General features: G+C 39.5%; 1 protein-coding gene across 1 annotated transcript in view; it reads right to left on the reverse strand.

The window, feature by feature from the left end:
* Nucleotides 1-2,234: 2,234 nt before the first annotated feature.
* Nucleotides 2,235-12,986, reverse strand: part of LOC126335873 (uncharacterized) — a 526,091-nt gene continuing 515,339 nt past the window's right edge. Inside the window, exon 7 of the mRNA XM_049999346.1 lies at nt 2,235-2,277. Within this exon, the coding sequence (XP_049855303.1) occupies nt 2,235-2,277 (43 nt within the window). The remainder of the gene's footprint in view (nt 2,278-12,986) is intronic.

A 12,986-nucleotide genomic window follows, 5' to 3' on the forward strand; every position in this document is an offset into this window, starting at 1 on the left:
TCGGACATATATTTATGTGAACTTTTTTCTTTTTTTAGTACAAGTAACATGTCCCCAAAATTTGCGAAACTACTTTTGGAAAACCTTGTACATTAACCTTCTGGTTCTGGTTAGTTTAAGTACTGTGGGCAGCCTCTGTCTCCTATTTCACAATAATTACTGAGTGAAACACATACTCCAGGTTCGATCTCCGATGCTGCCACAGTGAAACACACAAGAAGATCTTCAATCAAACTAGTTTTTACTTGGACATAGTGAAAAAAGTATCTGTTAGTGCAGTAGGTCCAATACTGCATCATTCAGTTTAATTATTTCGCTGAGGGCCATTCTAATGAAAATCACTACCTTCTTTTAAGTATTAATTTTTGTATGCAATTTAATAACATACATAAAAAGTCACAATCTGATGTTATCTCTTAAGGATCGTAATAGCAACAACGCAGGGTGCTCCAACTCGCTTCAAAACTTGTACAGAATAAAAACAGAGGAAGGTATGCATTCCAAATTCAGTCCCGCGAAATCTTATATAGACTGCACTAGTGCATACTTACCCAACGCTGCGTTGGCATTCTACTCACAAGTCAGTGGGGTATGTGCCGTGAGAGTCGCCGGCAAACAGTGCACCGGACAATGACTATTATGATATCGGCAATGTCGCAAGCGACGAATGTGACTACGGTTGCATTTGAAGAATCTAAAAATCAAATAAAGCATTTCAATTGGACAGTTTCGACTTATAATTCGTTATCAGCTTCATCAAATTACTTTATACCCGAAGTTTTAATCTAAACCGCTAGATTTAAAACATTTGATTCGCCAAATTGGATCCGTCATTTTGAATTTACAAAATTCCGACATTGGATTAGTAATGAGTGACGCCAAAAATCTAAAAAGAACACGGATTTGCAGAAATTAATAGTGATTTTTCTTTCATGTCCAGGTTCTGAAGCCAGTTGCTCCACTGGGCGACGTGGAGACACCGTGTCAGGCGCACACATGTTACTTTTTCATTTTTTTTGGTTGGCTCCAGCTAGTATCTGATTTTTCCACACAAGTCCTGTCACCCAGTCCCTTGTTCTAGTTAGTGTCTTCCATATAATATATCTTTCTTCAGAAATTCTGCTAAGAATCTCCTCATTTTTAATTTTATAATTTAATGTTATTACTAAGTTTTCAAGTTTTCAGCATCCGTCTATGACACCACAACTGAAACTTTCAACTTCTCTTCTCCGTATATCCCACCGTTCATTATTCACTCCCATACAATAGTGTGCTCCACATGTACACTTTTAGAAAAAGTTGCTACATAGGGTCACAGTTTTTCTAACGGTCTTGATGTACACGGGTGGCTGAGACCTAATTCACATTGTGTCTCAAGTGAAATGGGGAAGTGACTAAGAGAAAGAAATGAAGAATGGTCATTTTATTGACACAGACGTTAATTTAGATTTCATAAAAGGAAAACTATCATAACATTTTTGCGTTTTAGAAACGAAGAATACTGGTAAGCGTCGTTGGTAAGTACTAATAACACTATACTCAAGAATTCACCTTCCGTGCGTAGGATGTTGATTGACAGAATTAAAATATTTTATTCCATTTCGTTGTCGGTATCGGGCAATGTGTTCGTCACTTGACAGTGATCAGGTAGTCTAATTGTAAATCGACCGATAGTGGAAAAATGGAGGAAAACGGTTAATTTCCAACAATCAGTAGCATATTCCGAAAAAAAGAAGAAAAGACTACTCCTTTCTCTTAGTTTACCTTGGCAGTGGCTCACGTTCGAGGAAAACAGTTGACAGTGTAATGCGTTACGGAACACTGCCGTTAGGAAAATACATCGATATTTCTGGAGCTGACGAAGTAACTATGTATATATTTTGCTATTCCTCGTTGATTCACTGATGCAGCGGGTGATTCACACTGTTTCTGGTGTCAATTCCTTGTGTTAGGAGGCCTGGTAGCGGAGACTGCAAAAATGCACAATGTGACGAGAACAGAGCAAATTACTGAAAGCGATCTGGCAGCTTTATTCGAAAGGAGTGTGAAACTGCAACTCTCTCACCTAGAACAGTATTTTATGGTCCGTGGTCGAATCGAAAACCAGCTCGCCCCTTGCATTTTACTTACATGTGATATCGGGGCTAGGAGCTGGTGAAGTGCTCCACGAATACTGTAAGAGACTGTACAATTTGACACTAATACTTACGGAATACGACAGGATGGTATTCTAACTAAGCAGGTAATAGCTCGGCGATTAGTGGTGTCGGAAACCTCCTTTTGGCACAATAAAAACTGTCAAGCCAGGTATTAACATAAGTAGTGTTTTAATAGGCTGAAATCATTATCGGGATTGATGATTGCAGGTATCCGTGTAATACTACTGGTTTAGCTTTCCTAAGATACGTCACGTCGATTTGTTTGCATATATTTGCCCAGCTTGGGCTCATGCTCCACCGTTAGTGTCATCGGTGTCGACAAAAGATAATCTTTCTTTCTCGAAGCAGTTGTTCCGTCCCCACACAACGAGAGCTTGTTTTCCTGGAGTTCAGTGACTGACGGCATCAACGGGTGATATTGCCGTATCCAAACAAAAAATCAGAACACAGTGCAGAGAAAATCATTTTTCTCTGCTCATACAGAAGAAGGCTAAGTAAAGCAGTCAGTCTACACAAGCAATATCCATGAAGCATGAAATCATTATTTTCTAAGTGCGTTCATCTCTGGGACTATTGTGTACATTCCAGCGTTCCTGGTATTCATCATGCTTAAGAATCCCAGAAAGACTATAAAGTGAAAGAAATAGCTCAAGGAGACTCCGTTAAATTATGAAACAAACTGAAAATCAGTGCTCTGATAGAAGCTCAATTTGTTTAGGCTGCTGGCGCCAAAATACAGAAAAAAATTCCTTATTTCTTTTGCTTAAATGCTTTATTAGCATGTCCGTAGCGAAGCAATGCAATTAAACTGACAAACAATATGAATTGTTGGAAATCAGAATGAAAACTCGCAAGAGGCGGCCATGCCGGTGGGAATACAAACATTTACTGCAAACTTTGTTCACTTTTAGTAGGCCATTGAAACATCATAATGGGCAAATAGTAAGATGCACTACTCTGGCAATTCCGAGAAAATCACAAGAGAAGTTTTACGCGTAATAACTATGTGTCACATGTATCTGTGCTTTGGTGCTGGACGCCAGAGATCATGGTGATCAAGTGATTAGCGTTCGAGCATCGTGAGACGAACGTGTCTGAAGCGAAGGTTCGACTCATGTTCAAACTGAATTGTTGATCTATTTTTTTTTCAACGCTGGTAATATTATTTAATTTATATGACATTTGAGAAGAAATATAATGGAAAAAAACACACGTGTAATCGCATGAAGTTTTAATTTATATTTTCCTCGTCTGTATGACAAATACCATCCTGCAACGTGTGATGAATAGAGGTCATCCGACGAGTAAACTGTTCATAGTCTTGTGGCCTGGCACATTGTGGGCTATTATATTACTGTTCGTGTGTAACGTCGTTCGCATCATTATTTATCTAGACAAGTTCATGAAAATGCAATACCTGACCAGAAGGCTGTTTTTGTGTGTGAGGTTGGTGACGGAGGGCTACCCCTCTGGTAGCTTCCGCTGCATGGGGAGCTAGGTAATCTCTAAAGAGAAAGGGGCACTCTTCGGTTAACGCTTGGTGAGTACGGATCGTAGCTCTGAAGGGGTGGTTTCACGTGATAGGAAGCAAGTTGAGTTAGAACTTCGTTATGTTTAACTATTGAAATACGTAAGAACTTCAGCTTAACTGAAGCGTGTGAAGCGAGTTATTATTCCGAATGTACCATAATTATATTGCTTTAAATAGGCGATTTTTGAATGTTTGAGTTAAAAGTGTGGAAGAACAACGATGAAGTAGTATTTCAAACGGTAAATCTGATTAGGAAAAACCGGTTAGGATCACTTCAACCGAACGTGAGTACAAAACTGTTCGAAGCGAGTGTGATTTTTAATATTATATTTTGTGAAAGTTCCTTTTGTCTTTGTGTGTCGATTTTGTGCCACGTGTTTGATAATCAATGACCCTTCTGGTCCACCACGGCACCGCAATAGGCTTCATTTTAACAGTTTGCTTGTTTAATAAGCTACAATTTCTACACGAATATCTGTTCTTTCGTGCGAAAGCAGCACGACAGTTTGATTCGGACTGCACCACGTGTTCTAGTCCGGCCGTTTGCAAGCAGCAGACGCAGTTAGTATGCTGAATAATTATCGCACAACCTCGTGCAATGGTTAAACCTCTGTCCAGAATAGTACATGCGTAGAATCGTAATGCGGATCCCACTGAGATATTTTTATGGTATGAATGCAGAGGAGATGATAGTAACATTGTCTCCCACCCCAGTTTTCTGTGTTTCTTCATGCTATAGTTAAATTGTGCTCTGTTACATTATCACGTAATTCTTGCTTAAATTTTCTAGTCAGGCACCAGTTATGTGTAGTTAGGATGTGCAACCAAATAATTAGATACAATAAATAATCTACGTGAAAGATAAATTCTGTGGTATTGATCTTACCCACTTACTCCGATTTTCAATCCTGAGTTAATCAAGTTGCTTCATGCACGATATGGAGTGCTATTTATCTGGTTACTTAAACAAATTTGAATACTTGTAATTAAATTATTAAAATAATTAAACTAATAATTTTCCAGCTCTGTTTTTTTCTAAATGATTAGGAAGATCCTGGGCTGGTGGCGCCCCTGAATCTCTGAATTTTTATCATTATTTGTGTGAGAGAAGCAGCTAGAAATGCGAGATAACGTATATGGCTCGGTGAGAAAGGTCGTAAAGATAGTAATACGTTACCAGCTTTAGATATCTGTAAGTTGTGTTGATCAGCCTACGGGCTTCATTCTTCAATTCCAGGATACCTTAGGTTCCTCACGGTGGTCATAAGGAGGGACACTCCTTATATCGGCAGTCATTTGGTGCCCGGTTATGTGCGAACCACAACTACTCAACATAAAGACTGAGGTTGTAATCAACTGTTATAACTTGTGCCAGATATGCATTTAAAGATAATCTAAAAGTGTATCGATAATATATGTCCACGCATATTATATAGATTTCTGGCGCGCTATTAAGTAAAATCATTCATTCTAAAGTACATAATTAGTAAAATTTGTTACGATATCAGAATGGTATACATTCCATTATACAATGTGAATAACTTTTTTTTCACTATGTATTATTATTGTGCACATTGCGTGATTGGATATGTACCATTTTGAGTTTGTAAGAAATGTTACATATAACGGATTTTAGATTGTGAAATTTAACTACCATTAATCGGCGCTCCAGGTAACTATGTAATACAAGTGGACCGAAGACTCGATTATTATGTTGTCTGTGATTTCTCCAGACTGTAAGTAAAGTAGTACTCTTTTACGCTGTTATGTTCTTTTATAGGTTCTTGACAATGACATGGTAGCAAAAAATGGACAATTGCACAACAAATAAATGGTGTAAAGATACAGCCTACAAAGGACGGTGTTTTCTTTAACATATAGATTTTTCCTTATACTATTACGTAAATTAACAATCAATTTGTAAAGACAAATGTCCTTAGTGAATAAAAGAGAAGAAGGTGATGGAAGAAGGTAACCCATACTCATTAAAGTCTTCAAAAATGTTGATCGTCCAGAGTCAAATTTGGGACAAGAAAACAAATTCAGTTTACACCATTTTCTAAAAAAATGGCTCTGAGCACAATGGGACTTAACATCTATGGTCATCAGTCCCCTAGAACTTAGAACTACTTAAACCTAACTAACCTAAGGACATCACACAACACCCAGTCATCACGAGGCAGAGGAACATCATTTTCTAACTCAGAATTACACTCACACGCATGGGAGAAGTAAATTTTGATTCTTTGTAGGTAGAGGGAGGAAAAAGGAATGGTTAAAGCGGACTCGATTGATGATGGCAACCCCTGATCGGTCTAAATGAGGCCCGTAAACCACAGCCTTATAGGAATTTGAGGCTGTAATGCCGCATAATAGTCACGTTTCATTCGTTGGGACATGTTTCACATCTCTCGCTACTGATGTTTTCCATGGCTAGTGACCTCACGTAAGTGAATATGGAAACTTCAAATCGAAGATAATTGCTATAGACAGCTTGCTTCATTAACACTTCAACTTACTCTCACAGCGGTTGGCAGCGTGGGAATGCACCCACAGCATATTGACTGTCTGATCTTTTTGTTTACGGCGAACATATTCCAGTATCCCATCCAGTATATAACGGTTGGCTGTTTTATTCCTTCTCAGGTCTTAAATATTTTAAAGGACACTCTGGGAATCGTATACGATTAATATCTTTAAGAAGACAGTAGAAAACCCGTTCTTGACTGTCTCCAAATTCCCCGGAGTCTCAGTAGTAAACACTGAAGGTATTTCACGTAGTTTGAAGTCTTTAAAGATTTGGAATGTGGTCAGAGAAAAGTACATGCAGTAGACTTCTCTTGTGGAATTTTGGATCCGTCTACATATGCAGGTATCACCAGCGTACTGAACTGCACTGCAACGAGACGACTGACTTTGCATTTTACATTAACATTCTCTGAGCGTACTGTACTAAAGTTACAGATTGGTATCTGACAGATGAGCATATAAATATCGTATTCAAATAAAGGTAAATGCTACGAACATCGTATAGAATGCATGGTAGGAGGCCGTGAATCAAAGCTGTTACAGCCGACCGGAATTTTATTTCTTCTGTTGGAGGGAGTCCATAATTTGTAAATACAGTCTTTTCTTGTGTAAACAGAACTGTCTTTGAAGGCTACGCCTTCAAGGTAAAATTTATCTGATCACGTTTGACTTCTAACGCTCAACAGTACCATTGCTTCCACTAAAAAGACCTTTGTGGGCATCGAACGCATGACTATAACGCAGGTAAGAATGACTTTTTATTGATGAGTATCTGATTTGGTAAGATAAACCATCGGTGTGCTGTGTTACGGTATACAGTCATAGTCCGGCAGAGGTCGAATAATCTCTCCATACAAGCTGAGTAGAATAGTATGATGCGCTCCCTACTCACACAGGTGAGTGAACGAATTCCATTCAAACCTTCTACGCATTCATAAACAGTAGATCAAATGTGAGGCACCCAGCTTAATAGAGAGCTCAATACCATTCGTAGGAATCGAGCACTAGTTTGTATCCGGAACGTATAGATACCATGTGATTTGACCGCGAATAGTAACAAGGTTCGATTTGTAAGAAGACACGAGCACCGATTTTTCAGCCGAAATCTCCAGCCCTTTCGTAGACAGCCATTCATCGACGCGTCCTGTGTTAGTGAGTAATGCCGTTTTGACCTGAAGGTATGAGTCTAAAATTAAATATACAGACACACACATCGACTGCCTTCTGTAATATTCGCCGTTGACTGTAAAGATCATATGTTTCACTACTGCTGTTTCGGCCTTTGCAGAGATGTGCTGAAGCAAAATGTTTTGCAGTACCACTTGAAAATGAACCAAAGGCAGAAACTGAAATAGGGAAACAAATAATCTCTACAGTCAACGGCGAATAAGACGCCCTTTACAAAGTTTTACGTGACTATGAACTCCTGCTATGAGAAGTTAATCTGTTATGTTGGGAGAAACCTGTCCTTCCTAAATCGTGAGTATACAAAGTATACAAGGAGAGACTTGAAATTGCAGCATGCGGCAAGCTATACCAAGGAAGTTGTAATGGCACTACGAATGATTTTTGAAAGAAAGACTGAGATAAACGGGAATGTGTCTGTCGTATTTATTGAGCTAGAGATGGCTTTTGATAGAGTTAATGAAATAAAATTTGAATAGATTGAAAAAGAAAAAAAATAGATTCTCAGTCTACATAAAAATCTTGCAGATATATCAGTGGCTTTGAGAAAATGCATCTTATTTACTTAAGGATAAACAAATACATTGTATTCGAATATCCGATGACACACTAGTCTTACCTGATTCGCAAAGGGACATGAACTATACATGAAAAGTTTTTTCTCGCTCTTTGAACAGCCACAAAGTGAAAATAAACACAAAAAGATTAAAATAACGCTGATAAATAAAAAGAGCACGTAAGTAGGGGATACAATACTAACGCAAATAACTGAAGTTCTCGGGAAGTACTATGAAATGAAATGATTGTATGGCATTTATTGTTGGGATATCCCCTTCGGGGTTCAGCAGCCGTATTGCAAGCCTTTTTAGTTGACGCCATTCCGGCGACTTGTGTGTCAGTGATGATGAAGGACACACAACACTCAGTCCCCTGCCGGGAATCGAACCCCAGCCCCCTTGGATGGTCGGCGGTGCCGCTACCACTGCGCTGCGGAAGCGTACGGGAAGTACGATAATAGACAGAAGTGGTCAATATTTAGGGATATGACAGAAGCTACAATTCGAAGCAAAAAGTCTAGTGAACATGCATATGGGATATGAGCACCGGTTGATTTTCGATACTGTAAAGCAAATCTCTTCTACTGAAAGCTCTGTGCTTTCCATGTATTGGGAGTAGGTAGTACGCACATGCGAGATACGAGCACCTCTTCATCTTCGATTCCTTAATAAAAATCTTTTCTACAACAGGCTTTGGCTTTCCATATTTTGGGAGTAGGTAGAATGTATCAAAACAAGAAAAAAAAATTACTAGTAAACGTGGGTTCTAAACTGCATCCCCTAAGACATACGAGCACTTGTTCTTTAGAAAAGATATGTTCCTCAGTAGTGAAGATGAATAAGTGTCATAGCTCCTAAGGTGTGCATTTTTGAGCCCATGTTTGCCAGACATTTCTGCTTCTAATGATCGTTCCTATCATATCCCTGAATATTGAATATTCCTCCTGGAGAACCCTTACACTTACCATTTGTAAAAGGCGTCAGTGAACGGCTAGGCAACATCTTCCGCCGACGAGGTTTCAGACCGATTTTTCGAAGCAGTCACAGGATCCACGAAATGATAGGTTCCACCAAGGATGCAGTCAACCATCTTAACACTGCAGGTGTTTACGAACTACGGTGTGAATGCGGAGCTGCCTACATAGGAGAAACAGGAAGACCTATCAACTTACGAGTAGCAGAACACGAACGCTACGTACGACTACAACAACACAATAAATCGGCGATAGCGGAACACCACCGTGACTGTGGACAACCTATCAGGTTCCAGGAAGCACGAGTACTGGCGAAACAATCGTGGATGCGAGAACGCAAAATTCGGGAGGCGATCGAAATTATTAAGCAGCCTGACAACATCAACAAAGAAGATGGCTACAAACTCCCAGCGTCCTGGCTGCCGGCCATCCCAGTCCAACGGGCCGCGAGCGGCCGCGGGGCAGAAGCTACACGGGACACGGACGTATCTACACAAACAGCTGTAGAGCAACTGTCAGTCCACTTCCGCGCACAACAGGAGGAAAACTTGCCGACCAGAAGCGGAACGCTGATTGGCGGTCAGCTACCAATCGTTGACGACATGGATATCCACGAATAGCCCTTTTCTTCCATCTTCCCTTACGTCATGACTAGCCAATCATTTTAGAGGGCCAATTAAAATTCTACAAATGTGACGTCAGACATCGATAGTCTGTAATAAATAGTAGCACCTAACCCATGCAAAACCAGTCGTGCCCTGAGGAAGGCCGTTGCAATTCGGCCGAAACGTCGGTTTAATTTATTATTGTTGTTATTTTTTTAAAAATATCGCGGCATATTACCCAGAAGAATTTTAATCACTATGACACCGGCCGCGGAAGCCTACGTTCTTATAACCCTTATAATAATTATTAAAAAGGAATAGCAGTGAACAAACAAGACTACAGAAATAAGATTAATTTATTAACGAGAAATTCACCAAGAGAATTATCTTGATCAGTTTTGTTCTATGACTGTGTTATTTGGATAAGTTTTTTCTATGCCTGTGAAGGATGGACTCTGACATAAAAGATAGAAATGGTAGATAATGACACTGATTACCACAATACAAAGGAGAAAAACTAAATTAATTGGAACCTAACTGAACGTAAGCCTCATAAGTAACATCTTAGAAGGAAAAATCCTGGGAAAAAGTGAAGAGGCTGGCAAAAAAATCTGTATCAGATAGTGTTACCAGCAGAGTGAACTGAAGAAAAGACAAGCAAATGATAAAGTCGCCAAGAGATAGAGAAGGGTGGCTGCATCTACAAAGTTTTCCTTTCAGTGTCTGACGATGATGGCTCGCAAGCAACAGAATATGCCCTACTGGTTATATTGTGGTCACCAAATCAATGCTACAATATATAGACATAATTACTCATATTCACCAACATCCCGATAGAAACTTCTACTACAGTTTGCTGCACTTAAAACCTGCGATGAGTGTAATGAGTAACGTTTTCACTCTGGGATACTCGACTTCTGAATAATAAATAGTATACACCTTGTTGAGTAAGACTTAGTAAGGAGTGAGCGGGTAGTAACTTGTAGTAGCTTCTTCTGTGAGCACCAGTTACGCAAATACCATTGTGTGTCATCTCGCAAAGTACTGGCCTAATATCAACTTCTTTGCCCATGGGTAATTGCTTACTGATACTCAGAATAACAAAACTATCAAGTATCTCAAAGGCAAATTTACAGTTGTCAGTTGCCATTCTTATCTGTCCATGCCCTCCCGAGGAGTAGGCACAGAAAAGAGCGCATAGTGCTCTGCGTAACCCATGCAGGTGTTAGAATGATCGTAAAAAGTATCTAAGCGAACAACGGTGAATAATAAATGCGTGCGTGTTGAATGGCATACCAACATACGTGGGAGATGCAAAAATCTACTGCTCCGTACACATGAAATTATTGTTTCAGTGGATATCACTATTATTCTTTCGTTCGTTGTCATTATTTTTCTACTTGTCGGGCTACTAACCATCAGATCAAATCACATGATTACTGCCTTGTCATTACTTGGACACCAGTACGAAGCACTATGTTTCATCCCCTGGTGAACAAGTAGCAACTACCACTTTAGACCTTCCGTTTAGGAAATAATATAGCAATTTGGGAGACTGTGACAGAAATACAACAATATTTAAAAAGGAATTGATTTAAAACTCACATTGGCATTAGCAAAACTGAGCCAGATCGATTACGTATTTAAAATGGAATACTCCGCAGATCCAGAAAGGTATTACGCAAAGAGATTATTTCGCCCTTGAAGTTAATGGCACCGCCTCATAGTTTATGGACCAGAAGAAACAAAGCAGACTTCTAAATGAGGTATGATGCACTATGTATGTGACTGCAGAGCTATCAGTCGATACTGTTGTATGTGTTCTTTGCAGAGGGTGGCAAATTATTACGAGAACGCAAATACATTATTTGTATTTTTCGCCGCGGTGCTCGTTGGTAATATCCCTCAGTCATTTTTGGTTCATTGTTTGCAATTACACTCACGCAGATCAGCAAAACTTTGCTTGTAATAAACACTTGTTATTGTTACTTCCGTTCATTGATGTCATATGGAATAATTTTCTGGAGCGATACCCCACGTGGACACAAAGAATTCATTGTAAAGAAATGTTCTGTATGGATAATAAATCGTATCCATTTTCGAACTTCGTGTAAACCACTGTTCAAAAACTATGCATATTAACAACAGATTCACAGTACAACTACTCTGTCATGAAGTTTATGGGGAAGAATCATGCACAATACAAAAATAAAAGTAGCATTCATAAATGTAATATTAGGAACGAAGTTAACTAGCTTCTGCTACCCATAAACACCATATTCTTGTACAGAAAGGAGCAAAATTCACAACCATAAAAATATGTAACCACCCCCCCCCCCCCCTCGAGAAGTGCAGGTGCTGACGGAGCTTGTATATTTTAAAATCGAAATAATTTCTACTTGAATGCTCCTTCAACTCGTAAATGAATTCCTGAGTAGATTGTATGTGTGAGACTGAGTTGTTTCTCAAGTTTTCTTGTAGATTAAGTTTAAAACAAAACATCACTTTATATAAATGGCCAGCATGTAGCCATGTTTTGACAGAGAAAATGTATCTTATTTGTATGCATAGCGACACGTTCTATAACGCGGTGGTTTGTTGTGAATATGATCGATGAAACATGCAGAAAAATAAAGTGAACAAAGCTAACAGAGTTTTGTCATGAAGCCCATAAACTGTCAGCACAGTAGAAATAGCAGTACACCCTAACCATACAAGACCTGACAGCCTCGTCATGATTGCAACAAGTGAGCCTCCAGTCTGCTATCAAAAGTAGACAAACACAACACAGCACTCACCGACGTACTATTTCCTCAGTACGCTACCAGAAATATAACAGCACGAGTTTAAAATGAAAGATAACGTCTAAGTGTTATACATAAGGGACAAAATAAGTTGCAGCAACAAAGGGCTTAAGTAGGAAAGCAATATCAAATTGGACATTTGATTGGTTGCCGACGTCAAAACACCCCAACCTTCCTCAAAGTCAGGCCTCTCTTAATAAGCCAGAAATCACCCCGCCCCCTCCCTCACCAGTCACTTCCTATACTCATGACCCTCTTCTCTCCTTACTAAATCATTATCTTTTTTGGGAACAGACCAATCAAAGAGTTCCTTTGACAGGTATGGTACATTTATTTAAGTGTCACAAGAACAACCCAGGTCACGCGTGTTCGTACATGTATATAAGCGAGCGAGTGCCGCTTAGCGGCTATGTCGCGCTGCTGCTGCTGCTGCTGCACAGGCAACTGCATTGAACGCTGCCAAGATGCCTTACAGAAGATATCGCCGCCGTTCTAAACAAACAGTCTACAAGACCATCGAGAACATCGAATTTGCTACAACAGCTGGAGACAAGAAGAATCGTATTCCAGTTAAGTCTGTCGCTGCACAAGCTCTGCTGGATGGTCCAGCTGTTTTCGTCGGGTGTAGACTTAATTTTAGTT

Source organism: Schistocerca gregaria, chromosome 2 (genome assembly GCF_023897955.1).
Source record: "Schistocerca gregaria isolate iqSchGreg1 chromosome 2, iqSchGreg1.2, whole genome shotgun sequence".
In the NCBI taxonomy this organism is placed as follows: domain Eukaryota; kingdom Metazoa; phylum Arthropoda; class Insecta; order Orthoptera; family Acrididae; genus Schistocerca; species Schistocerca gregaria.